We start from the raw sequence: 13,628 nt of genomic DNA, 5'->3' as shown, positions 1-13,628 counted from the left end.
ATAATAGTCATATTTTTTTAAAATTCTACTATTATGTGTGTTTGTTTTAAGTAAAGGAGAAAAAATGAAAAACTTTTTTTTTTTAACTAAAAAAGAAATTATATATAACAAATTTAATTTGACACCTCTAAATTTTTTCTTTAACTTTCATCACTGACAATCTCTCAATTTTTTTTATTTTAATATAGTCTTCGTTTTTGTTAAAAAGAGTAAATGTGAGATTATATATATATATATATATATATATATATATATATGTATATATATATATGTATATATATACATATACATATATGTATGTATATATATATATATATATATATGTAGATATATATATATATATACATACATATATGTATATGTATATATATACATATATATATATATATATATATATATATATATATATATATATGTCTGATATCATTTATAGAGTTACAATGTAATAGTATAAATGATATATGATAGTATAAGTGACATGTAGCATTATAAAAGGTTAAATATGATTTGTGTTCTATAATTTTAGTGAAAATTTAAATTAGTCTCTTTTTTTTAAAATGTTAACCTAATTTAGTTTCTTAACGCTAGAAATATATAAATTTAATCATTTTAACTAAATTTTGTTATTCTATATTCACAAAATTTATTCCAATCTACTTTTCCTCTAAAAACAATTGTTAATACACATTTTTTCTTTATGTATGATTATGTTCAAATGATATATTCTCAATCAAATTGTTTCTACATAACACATTTTGATTACTTATATTTCCTTTTAGTATTTTTATTTATTGTTGTTTTTTTACGTGAAGTGTTTTATTATCAATTTTGAGTGATCATTCGTGTGGACATGTAATTGATTGGGGCACAAAAAAGTTTGTTATTTATTCTTTTTTGTCCTTAGTTTATTTCATTTGAACAACCTACGTGTTGTTAAAACAATTTCAGTATCTCTCAACAGTTTGTGTGGTCTTATGTCTAACAAATTTTTTTAAATCTTTAAGATATTTTTTTTTACCATATTTTTAAAATATGGTTTTTGTATGATTTCAATCAACCGTGCATCAAATTTTTCTAGGGCACAAATTTAATCTTTTTTACTTATTCTTAATATTACATTTAAATGCTTACTTTACCATGTAATAAAAGTAAGAGATTTCAACATAATTAGATAAATAAAGTAAAAAATACATTTTAAATATTTTTAAGATTTATTATTTATTTTCTTTTTAGAATTTTTCAATAATAAATTTGATCTTTATTAACTTTGTTTGATTTGTCTTTTTTTTTCATGAGTTACCTAAATTAATCCCATAATCTTCACAACTACTAACTCTCTTTCAAAATATTAGAATTTATTTTTAAAACATTAAGAAAACATATTTGGATGTAGATAGAAATAGACTTGTCACCTAGAGAAGACCAGTACCAAGAAAGAAGAGGGGGGGTGAAAAACGGGAAATATGTACGGAAAAGTAAAAAAAAAAACACATAACAGAGGTAAAATTTATGAGAATATAAATCTGGCAAAGCCGGTTAGATATTCTCTCATAAACTTTAATCTCAATAGAAAGAAGAGGGGGGGTGAAAAACGGGAAATATGTACGGAAAAGTAAAAAAAAAACACATAACAGAGGTAAAATTTATGAGAATATAAATCTGGCAAAGCCGGTTAGATATTCTCTCATAAACTTTAATCTCAGCAAAAATATAAACAAAAACAACAATATAAACAGACAGATAAAATTCTGTACATAAATCATTTTTAAGCCTTTAAATGATTATCGCATCTTTTAATAAATATTACTCAGGGCATCCGTAGATGCCTAAAAAAAAAACTACTCCATAAAAACTTACTTTGATTCCAGAGGGAGGGGGGAGAGATCTGAAGTTCCTCGTTTATTTATGTTGAAAGATGAAATATACAAGAAGGGAAGATTAAGAGAGATGAGGGAGAGATTTGTAGAGAGAAGGTAGAGAAAAGAGAGAGTAAGAGAGAGAGTGTGTAGAGCTCCTGCCCAGCATAAGGGACTTAAGGACCCTTTTATAAAGAAATTTTAAGAAACCTGTAACTTGTTGAGCCGGTCTCCAGATGACCGGTTACCTGCATTCCAGGTTGTATGATGACGTGGTCTGTTTATGATGACGTGGTCTGTTTTTGATTTGTGTAATTTTTACCCTTCAGTCTATTACTCAGTTAAGAGTAAAATTACTGTGTCACAGGTAAAAATATTTTATTGTCCTCTTTTGGAGACTACCGCAGAGATCAGTTCTTCGGGGTCTTCTTCAAGTATTTGGTCTGACTCTTCATTGTCAGAGGGGAAGGAAGATCCAGGAGTTCCTTGCCCATGGCTTCCTGTTTCTTCGTAAATTTCTCTGTATATCCTTTCTTTTTCAAATCTTTTGACCAGTATGGGATTGGCTTCTATGGGGAAAGGATGAAATTTGTTTCCCATAAACTTTTTCCAATATATTTTGGTGTTTATGGTTTCTTTTAAAAGAATGTATTCTGTATTGTCCTTTCTGGAGAAATTCCAATTTGAACCTTCAATATGGGCTTTCCAGAGTTGGTATTGGTATAGCTTGTCTTTGTTGAGACACAATCCTTTTAAGGGGCCATGTTCTAATCTGGCATGGGCTTCTGGGCTTGTTTCTGTGAATAGTTTTATGACATGTGTTGCCACGCTATCGGGAGCTGAGGCACTTTTTGGAGAGGAAGTTATTTGTAGGCAAACATTGGTCATATATTCTGCCTGTATTTCGTTTACTATAGAGTTTATCTCTTGGGTTAGGGAATTGAATTTTTCAGTTGGTGGAATTAGAAGCATTTGGAGGCATCCTGCTTCTAATAATAATGATGGACATATGACTAAGTCTCTGTATAGTTGGTTTTTAAAGGTTTTCAAATCAATTTGAGCTTTTCTAAAGATAAATTTTATCTGGCATGTACAATTTGTGGTGACTGTCTTACAGTAGTCTGAAGATTCTTGACACGGTGTTTTTGTGTCGAAATAAGTTTGGGGTTTTACAAATAATCCATTGTAATTTTGTGTTTCTGAATGAACTTCAAACAAGAATTCTTGTATGACTTCAAATTTTGCAAGAAAAATGTTTGGGTTTATTTGTGGTGAGAGGCTACAAGAGGCAGCATAGCTATGTGTTTGGGTTTTTGGTTCAAATGTCAACCCTGTTTTTATTTTTTCTTCATCAATGGTTCCTAGTTTTAAAGCCATCTGGGCTTCTTCTAAGGAATTGAAACCTTTGTATGTAGACCAGAATTGGTCCTGTTTTGCCTCAGAGAGGTCTTTGTATGAAGTATAAACTCCTTTGTTTGGCCCTGTAATTAAGGCATAATGTGTAAATCCTTTCCCAGAGGGAGAGGCTGGTGAAGTTAACAAAACTCCTTTGTTATCTGCATTGCAGAAATTGTATAGTGCACTAATGATGCTTTGTTTCACCTTAGTGACTTGGTGTTCATTTTGAACTGTGTATTTTGGAATATTCCAAATATTGTCAATTAAAACATTTAATTTGACATTTGTATTTTCTCTACCAGGATAATGGTAGGTATTTGTGAGTATTGGCAATTCTTGTTTGCCATACTTTGTGTATTGTTCCACCACAAAAGGGGATTTTACTTGTTTTGGACCTAAAGGCCCTTTCTTTGTGCTTTGTATAAATTCCATTTTGGAATATTTGTACCTGCAATATAGAAGTAAACAGGTTAAGCAACAAAATGTCTAATCTGTTGAAGGTATCTATTTAAGGCCATGATGTTGGCCTTATACGAGGCAAGTGTATAGGCGTACTGAAAGGGGTTGTGTGGGAATAATTCATTCCTTCTTTGTCTTAACTTGGATAATTTTCTTTTAAACCTTTTTAAAAGTCTAGATATTTCGATGGCAGGATTAGGACTGAAAAGAGGACTAATTCCTCTTGGCCTTAATGATTGTATTGTAATCCTGAAACGGAATCCGGGAGGGATCTCAGGATCTTCAATGTGTATTACGTTCATGTGTTCGATAGTATAGAAGATTCTTTTGAACCTTACTTTTGTATGATGTACCTGGAAAGGATATCAGCAAACATATTGTCAGAACCTTTGATATGTTCAAAATTTATCATTTTTCCGGAGTTTATATAATCTCTGAAAAGTAGCCATCGTTTATGAGGCTTTTTGTCATTATTTATTTGGTTTTTGCCATAGGAAACAATTGCTTCGCAATCAGTTCTAATGGTTATTTCTGGTTTATTTATCAAAAATAATTTGAACGCTTCTAAGGCATGTATAATTGCATTGACCTCATAATCAGTGCTAGTTTGATAAACTTGTGGTTTTACAGTATATTTTCCAGAAGCATATCTGCATATTTGTTCATCCTTTTTAGACAGATATTTATTTTTCTTTCTTTTTAGGATGGCTCCCCATCCAGCTTCGCATCCATCACATTCAACTACTAAGTAATCTGAATCTAATGGTAATTGCAAAGTAGGTAATTTATTTACCTTTTGTTTTATTTCCTGGACTAATTTTATGTCTTCAGAATTGAATTTTCTTTCTCCTTTCAGTGAGGTTTTATTGTATAAAGGAGCCGTATACTTTCCCAAATCAGGGATAAAATTTCTAGCATAATTTAAAAGTCCTAAAAATGATCTTAATGTTTTTATGTCTTCCATTTTGTCAGGAAAATCTTGTATTTTCTTAGAAATATGAGGTTGGAGTTTAATAGTTCCATTACCTACTTCTGTTCCTAGGAATTCAATGAAATTCTTACAAATTTCCATTTTTCCTTTTGATATTATTAAACCGTATTTTTCAAGTTTGTATAATACTTGTTTTAGGTGAAGATAATGATCCTCTTTTGTTTTGGAGAAAATAAGTATATCGTCAATATAGACGCATGTGAAAGATTTGCAGTCATTAAAAATGTTGTCCATTTTTCTTTGGAAAATTGTTGGAGCATTTTTAAGACCAAAAGGCATAACGTGCCATTCGTATAATCCTTCAGAACAGGAGAAGGCTGTCCATTTTATGGATTCTGGATCCATTTTTACTTGATGGAATCCACTTTTAAGATCGAATTTTGAGAACCATTTTGAGTTCTGGATTCGATTTATAAGGATTTCTTTAGATGGAATTGTGTATCCATCTTCAACTGTATTGTCGTTTAATCGTTTATAATTGTAAACCATTCTAGATTTACCTCTTTTTTGTTCAGACGATTTATTTACTATGAAAGCAGGACTCTTGTGAGGGCTTTCACTTGGAGTTATTACTTTTAACTTTAGAAGGTGGTCGATATGCATTCGACATTCTTCTTGTTCCCAGTTGTTAAACTGTATATCTTTAGTTTTTATAACTAAATCAGGGTTAATTATGTTTAATTTGCAAGTAATGGGGTCACGGTCCCAAAATTTTGTAGGATCTTCTCCTATTATACTGGTTTTGTTTAACCTATCCAGGATCTGTTGGATATTATCAAAAGTGATTGTTTTGGATATTTTTATGAATGAAAAAGAATCCATAGTATCATCTGAATAATAATCTATGTCTTCTAAGTTTTCTTTCATACAATCACATTTTTCTGGGGAATTGAGGTTTATACATGAGCATTCCTCATGAGATTGTCTTGTATGGCTGTCTCCACTAATTATGGGTGACATTTGTGTTTTGTCACTAATAGTGACGTAATCTTTATTTATAGTGATAGCTCTATTTTGGCCTAAGATAAAATCTAGACCAATAATCATACTTTGTTTTGAAGGGACCAGGTTTTCTACTCGTATTGTTTTAAGATGTATCTTTTGGCCAAAAAGGTCACAATTTGTACTAAATTGAAGAGAAATATTGTTTATTTCTTCATCATTTATCATTATTATTCCGGACATAGTCCTGGTTTTTTGTATATGTTTACTCTTAGTAATCATATATGAGGGTACTTTTGTTTTACAGACAACTGTTTCTGAGCACCCTGTGTCTATGAGGGCTTGTATGATTTCTTCTTTAGCAGGGTTTTTGTTTTGTTTAGGAAAGTTTAATTTAACTAATACCTTGACAGATATTAGTTGTTTCTCGTTGCAAACTAATGGGATACATTCTGTGGTTCCCATCATGTTATTTGGTATGTTTTGTGGAATGGTGTTTGTTTCAAAATCTTGGATTATTTGTTCTAACCGAAGGATTTTTTCTTCAAGGTTGTTAACTCTGGTTTCTAAGATTGAGGTCCTAGTGTCAATTATGTTTTTATCTTTAATGTTTTCTTTCTGTTCTAGAAAGATTGGTATCTCTTGTATTTTTAGATGTGTTGTAATGCATTTTATACAAAAATTTTTATAGCATGTCGGACAATGAGCTCTTTGTGATTTATGGAAATATCTATCACAATACTGGCAGGGAATGGATGTTGGTCCTGAGAAGTATTGTAATGTGTGAGAACATTCGTTTGTTTCAGTTATATTCATTAGGTAATATCCAGAATCATCTAATATTTCACCTAATTCATTGTATCTGTCGTTTAATTCGAAATTATTTTCTTTAGGGTAGATTTGTATGAATTCATTATTTGTGATATAGGTAGGTAAATAATGAAGATTTTGAGGGTTGACATGAGATAATGAAACTTGCACATCTCACTTATTATCATCCCTATGAATATAATTATAGGAAAATTAATTCATAACAAGTACTTTTGTAAAGTGAAAGAAATATAATATAATATATATGCAAAACTTTCAGTAAGTTGTTTATCGGAGTATTATGACAACTACCTTCAAACTTTCATCATATATTGACAAATTAAATATTGTTTAAATAAAATAATGTTCACATAAAATTTTATAAACATAACAAAGAGCATATGAAATTGAATCTCATAAACAATTGAAAAATATTAATATTATATTTTCTTTTTCTTAATGACTTGTTCACTTTTATTAAGATTTTTATGTTGTTTAATTTTCTTTCAAACATTACACTCAAAAATCATATCTAAAACATAGTTCAAATGTGACATCCCATTTTAATAGATTACACTACTAAATAAAATATCACACAGTTATAATAACGAGAAACACTCAGATGAACATAAAACGTAGGGAAGATAACTATTACAGTCATCCGAAGTCACTTAAAAGGAAACTTAGGCATACTACATTGTCCTAAGCAAAAGGAAATTTAAAAAGGGGTGCAACAGTTTTGCAAAAAGGTTGCCACTAAGGCAACTAATACAAAAGGCCTCATGGCCCTGAAACTATTCCTAAGACATCCAGACAGGGAAGTCTAGGCCGCACCGCTGCGTCTCCCGGATCCATCGCGAACCTCCCTCTCATCTGCTCCCACCAGTAAGGTGATCATCGCAAGAGAGAAAACATAATAGAAAACAAACACAACATGCAAGGGTAAGCTAGTGCAATATAAGACTTATCATGGTATAAAGGAATAAGTGCGTAAACATTCCCAGACATACAACACAGAGGCACATAATTCATGTTATGGCAAGCAAGCAAAACACTATGACTCGATTATCCGGATACATATATTAAGATCGGATTCACTGGACGCTTGCACTTGTGGTGGCCTCTACTGCTCTGCAGAGCCATTGCCAATGGGTTTCACCCTACCACACACAAGGTTAGCCTTTAAACGTCTAAGGCCATTATCCTGCCAAAGACTAGTCCGCTACTCTCACCACTTGGGTCAGTTTGCTCTACTTGAGACTCACTGACCCTTTAGAGTTTCGGGATGCGATCCTTACTTGAATCCTTATCTTAATATATACACTACACGCCACCACGAGGTCTCCCCACGAGACTCATGGAATTACGCCTATCGCACCAAATTTATGCTTCATACCATATCCACCACCTTTATCTTGAACATCCAATTCTCATGCAAGTTCTCAACCAACCAAACAAGTCATGTTTTCCATTTCATACTCAACATAACAAGACTTCATTTAATCTCATACAATCAAGCACAACACACAACCATAATTCTTACACCAAAATTTCTAAGAAAATTTATTATCACAAAACCAAAATCATTACAGTAATGCGTGACACATTTCTCAAGCTACAGATATCTAATCGACGATCCAACTGGTCAAAACATAAAATAGCATGTTATGAACCACATGTCAAAATTTGAGCTCAATCAAACGGTTAATGAGTCGGGAAAGTCAATTTTTCTAAAACTGCGCATATCAGAAAAATACACAGTCGCCCAGCGAGCCAAGGAGCTAGCCCAGCGAGACAAGGAACTCGCCCAGCGACTGTGCGACGCATCAGAATACGAAAAAAAGACGTCAAACATCACAGTTTCATGAATATTTGAACCCCTAACTCAGAAATATACCAAAACTAACGTTTTCCAATCATTTAAGCATAAAACAGAAACGAACCACATATTTCAAAAACGCGAAAAAAAAAAGACCTAGCTTCCCTTACCTTGCTTAGATGCTAAAACGAAATAGACCCGCAACTAAGAAGTATTTCAGCTCCAAGGGCTAGAGCAGTGAGCTGAAACATGGAAATCAGCACAGAACGGGGTAAATAAACGGAACCCTAACTGACCAACATGCTCAAACAGCGGGAAAAGGGGAAGAAAGTAGACCAAATGCTCAAGAGTTCGACTTACCAGGAAGTATAGGGTCGATCTTTGCTACCTCAGGATGGAAGAGGACTGTGCCCTAGCAAAGCCTTGCTGAAGGATAGAGAGTTTGAGGAAGAGGGCAGCTCTGGAAAACAGAAGAGTGAAGAATGAGTGAGTTGGAAGGGTATAGGGTCCTACTGAAGGGCTGCCCTTGGGCCTACGAAGGGACCAGGCCCACAGCTTCTTAACACTGAAAAAAAAAAGCTTACAATATCTCCCCAACAACAAAAATTTTTCGTCCTCGAAAAATTAGACTTACCAGAACAGATGTGGGTATGAACTCCTCATCTCCTCCTCTAGTTCCCAAGTTGAGTCACCTGTCCTCTGGTCCCAGATGACCTTCACGAGACTAGTGGCTCTTCCCTTGCGCTCCTTCACTTGACGATCCTCTATAGCCACGGGCTGTACCACTACCTAGAGATTCTCCCTGACTTCCACATCCTCCGCCTCCAACACATGTGATGGATCAAAGACATACTTCCGTAGCTGTAAAACATGAAAGACTGGGTGTAGATTAGCTAACTGGGGTGGCAATGAAACCTCATAAGCCACGGGCCCTATCCTCCTCAAGATCTGATACGGACCTAAAAACTTAGGTGACAACTTCCTCGAGCGGATAGCCCTCCCCACACCAGTGGTTCGGGTCACCCTCAAGAACACATGCTCCCCAGCCTCAAACTCTAAGGGTCTCCTTCTTCGGTCTGCATATGCCTTCTGCCTACTCTGGGATGCTTGCAACCTGTCTCTCACTAACTGCACCTTCTCTGTGGTCTGCTGCAATAACTCAGGTCCAACCAAAACTGACTCACCGTCCTGGTACCAACACAAAGGAGTCCTACATCTCCTCCCATACAAAGCCTCATAAGGTGCCATCCCTATACTCGCTTGGTAACTGTTGTTGTAGGTAAACTCCACCAGCGGTAACACCTCATCCCAACTACCAAGGTGGTCCAAGATACACGTCCTCAACAAGTCCTCCAAGGACTGAATCACCCTCTCTGACTGGCCATCCGTCTGAGGATGATAAGCAGAACTCATCCTCAACCTGCTACCCATAGCCTCCTGAAGTGTCTGCCAGAACCTGGAAGTGAACCGGGGGTCTCTGTCAGACACTATGCTACTAGACACTCCATGAAGTCTCACTATCTCTCGGATGTAAAGCTGGGCCAACTTGGTCATAGGCATCCTGAGATTTACTGCCAAAAAGTGAGCACTCTTCGTCAAGCGATCCACCACCACCCATATAGCATCATGTCCTCTCACGGTGCGAGGCAAGTGGGTAACAAAATCCATGGCTACGCTATCCCACTTCCACACCGGAATATCCAAAGGTTGAAGCGTTCCACCAGGTTTCTGATGCTCCACCTTAGCCTTTTGACAAGTCAAACAGGCCGATACGAACTGTGCAACCTCCTTTTTCATGCCCTGCCACCAAAAGTTCTCCTTGAGGTCTTGGTACATCTTAGTCATGCCAGGGTGCAGACTAAGACGACTCTTGTGTCCCTCCTCAAGGATCAACTTCCTCAACTCTGCATCTTCTGGTACACAAACCCTGCCTCTGAATCTCAACACACCATCACTGCCCAAGGTAAACTCCCTAGCCTGATCTGATCCCAGTAGCTCTTTTACCTTCTATAGACTAACATCCCTTGCTTGTCTTTCTCTGATTAAGCCCAAGAAGTCACTAGATATAACTAAGGTGCTACACCTAATGAATTCCGGCTCCAGCTCAAACTGTAGCTTCATGTCCCTGAAACTCTCAAGCAACTCTAACACTTTCATCATCAAGTGTGCCACATGCACTGTCTTCCTACTCAATGCGTCTGCCACCACATTCGCCTTCCCTGGGTGATAGAGAAGTTCGAAGTCATAGTCCTTTAAAAACTCTATCCACCGCCTCTGCCTCATATTTAACTCTTTCTGATCGAAGAGGTACTTCAAACTCTTGTGGTCACTAAACACACGAAACTGTGCACCATACAAGTAGTGCCTCCATATCTTCAAAGCAAAAACCACCGCTGCTAACTCTAGGTCATGAGTGGGGTAGTTCTTCTCATGAACCTTCAACTGCCTTGAAGCATAAGCCACCACCTTCCTCTCCTGCATCAAGACACACCCAAGACCCTGATGAGAGGCATCACAGTAGACCTCAAAGGGTTTACTCACATCTGGGATTACTAACACTGGAGCACTCGTCAGCCTCTGCTTAAGCTCCCTGAAGCTCTCCTCACACCTATCAGTCCATAAAAACGGTTGATCTTTCCTGGTTAGTTGTGTCAAGGGTGCCACTATCTTGGAGAATCCCTCTATAAATCTCCTGTAGTAGCCAGCCAAACCCACGAAGCTTCGAATCTCGGTCACTGACTTAGGACATTCCCACTGTATCACGGCCTCTACCTTAGCTGGATCCACAGCTATACCCTGCGCTGATATCACGTGCCCTAAGAACTGCACCTCTCTCATCCAGAAGTTACACTTAGACAACTTGGCAAACAGTTATTTCTCCCTCAAGATACCAAGCACTATCCTCAGATGCTCGGCATGTTCCTCCTGCGTCCTGGAGTAGATGAGAATGTCGTCTATGAAGACCACGACAAACTTATCTAAAAACGGACGGAAGATCCGGTTCATGTAATCCATGAACAAAGCTGGGGCATTAGTCACACCGAATGGCATGACGACATACTCGTAATGCCCATATTTGGATCTGAAAGCCGTCTTCTCAACATCTTCTGCCTTCACCAAAATCTGATGATAACCTGACCGGAGATCAATCTTGGAGAACACTGACGCCCCATGAAGCTGATCCATCAAATCATCTATTCTTGGCAAGGGGTACTTATTTTTGATAGTCAGCTTGTTCAGCTGCCTATAATCCACACACAACCTGGAGCCACCGTCCTTCTTCTTCACAAGCAAAACAGGCGCTCCCCACGGCGAAGCACTCGGCCGTATAAACTGTTTCTCAAGCAGTTCCTCTATCTGCTTCTTTAACTCTACCAACTCTGCTGGGGCCATGCGGTAAGGAGCTATCGATACAGGACCGGCTCCTGGTACCAAGTCTATGGAGAACTCAACCTCTCTCCTCGGGGGCAAACCCGGTACCTCTTCAGGGAACACATCCTCAAATTCTCTGACCACTGGTATCACGGTGATCCTCTCTTCCTTCTCAACCTCTATCCTGGCAAAGACTATATAACACTGCGCGCCGCTCTGAATTTCCTTCATAACCTCATGAGAAGACAACAACTCAGGCTCCTCTGAGTTTGAGAACAACAGCTTCTTCTCCCGACAGTCTATGAGAACATGATTGGCGGAGAGCCAATCCATTCCCAAGATCACATCAAGCCCTTGCAGAGGGAGGCATATAAGATTGACTTTGTATACGCGCCCCTCTACCTCAACTGGACATCTAGCACACACAGAGGAAGTACTAACCAACCCAGATGCCGGAGTCGATACCACGAGATCAAACTGTAGTTCACACACCGGCAGACCCAACTCCCGCACACAAGACTCTGACACAAATGAGTGTGTCGCTCCAGAATCAAAAAGCACGCAACAAGATTTTCCAGATATCACACAACAACCAATCACAAGGTTACCTGAACCTGCCGCCTCTGACCCGGTCATCGCAAAGACCCTACCTGTAGCCTGAGGCCTGCTGCCTCCTCCTCTATGCTGAGTCTGGCCTGAACTCTGACTCGGAGTGTGTGGTGAAGGTCGTGCTACTGCCCCTCTCCTAGAAGGACAATCCCTGCCGAAGTGGCCTCCCCTGCCACAAAGGTTGCATCTGCGGAAACCTGGTAGCTGTGGGCAGAAATTCTTCGCATGCGGTCCTCCGCAATGATAACACTGTATCCTGCCAAGCGGGGAAGAGAAACCTCCAGATCCCTGTGGCTGTGGATGGGGTCTAGCATAAGGCTTCCTCTTTTCTTCAACTCGTGGCCTGGACCCAGATGGTCCGCTAACTCTCTGCTGTGGCTGCTGCTGAGCTTCCACCTCTACCTTCATTCGCTCCATGACCCTGGCCTTTTCCACTAAGGCCGCAAAGTCCTTGATGGACAGTGGAGCTACCATCAGGCGGATGTCTCCTCTAAGACCATTCTCAAATTTCCTGCAACGCCACTCCTCATCGAGCGGCATGGTGTAAAAACGCCCCAGATGCTTGAACCTCTCGGCGTACTCAGCTACTGATTTGTTTCCCTGCGTCAGCTGGAGAAATTCTACCTCCTTAGCGTACCTCACGCTATCAGGGAAATACTCAGATAAGAACCTCTTCTTGAAGGCTCTCCATGTGACATCCTCATGTTTCTCCTCCATCACCATCTTCATGCTGGCCCACCAATGCTCAGCCTCTCCAGTGAGCATGTAGACAGTGAAAGCAAGCCTGCTCTCATCGGGGCACCTCTTGGCATCAAAGATGCGCTCCATATCTTTCATCCACTGATCCGCCTGGTCGGGACTCTTCTTGCCATCAAACTTGGCAGGTTGGTGCTTCAAGAAGTCTTCCAAACTCCATTCAGGGGGTGGAGGTTGGGGATGAGGACCATATATCTGAGCACCTGCAGCATTCTCCCCTAACTGACGGAGAGCATCCACATGCTGCCTCTGAGCGTCCTCTGCAGCCTGCTTAGCAGCTTCCATCTGCTGCATCATGAAGTTCTGCTGCTCAAGAGAGGCTTCCTGGCGCTGCATCACCGTCTCATGCTGTTGCATCATGGCATTGCTTTGCTGGGTCAAAGCCGCAGCCATGGCCTCGATCGCCCTAGCCAGATCTTGCCCATCGCCCTGAGGGGGTGGAGAAGGAGCGATACACGGGTGTGCCATATCACTGGACACACAGAAAGAACCATTAGAAACTGGGTTACACTGGAAACTCATCTAAACACGACAAGAAAGACACAGTGAAAGCTAAGCAAACACATAGCCCACAGACACTTAGGAACGAAGGCTCTGATACCATAAAAGTGTGACA

At 38.5% G+C, this 13,628-nt stretch overlaps 1 protein-coding gene and 1 long non-coding RNA gene across 2 annotated transcripts; both read right to left on the bottom strand.

Moving 5' to 3' along the window:
• Positions 1 to 7,132: 7,132 nt before the first annotated feature.
• On the bottom strand, positions 7,133 to 8,809 carry LOC114180228. The gene is made up of 3 exons (XR_003603645.1): positions 8,636 to 8,809; positions 8,446 to 8,517; positions 7,133 to 7,329 (listed from the first exon to the last, which is right to left on the bottom strand). It is a non-coding gene; the product is annotated as an uncharacterized LOC114180228 (long non-coding RNA).
• A 2,337-nt stretch (positions 8,810 to 11,146) lies between these two features.
• On the bottom strand, positions 11,147 to 13,534 carry LOC114180844. Its single transcript, XM_028067136.1, has 3 exons — positions 13,168 to 13,534; positions 12,209 to 13,086; positions 11,147 to 12,124 (listed from the first exon to the last, which is right to left on the bottom strand). The coding sequence occupies exons 1-3, from the start codon at positions 13,532 to 13,534 to the stop codon at positions 11,147 to 11,149; spliced, it is 2,223 nt and encodes a 740-aa protein (XP_027922937.1).
• Between the last annotated feature and the right edge of the window lie 94 nt (positions 13,535 to 13,628).

This window comes from Vigna unguiculata, chromosome 4, assembly GCF_004118075.2.
Source record: "Vigna unguiculata cultivar IT97K-499-35 chromosome 4, ASM411807v1, whole genome shotgun sequence".
In the NCBI taxonomy this organism is placed as follows: domain Eukaryota; kingdom Viridiplantae; phylum Streptophyta; class Magnoliopsida; order Fabales; family Fabaceae; genus Vigna; species Vigna unguiculata.
The sequence above is the reverse complement of the archived record's forward strand: the minus strand, read 5'-3'. Positions and strand labels throughout refer to the sequence as shown.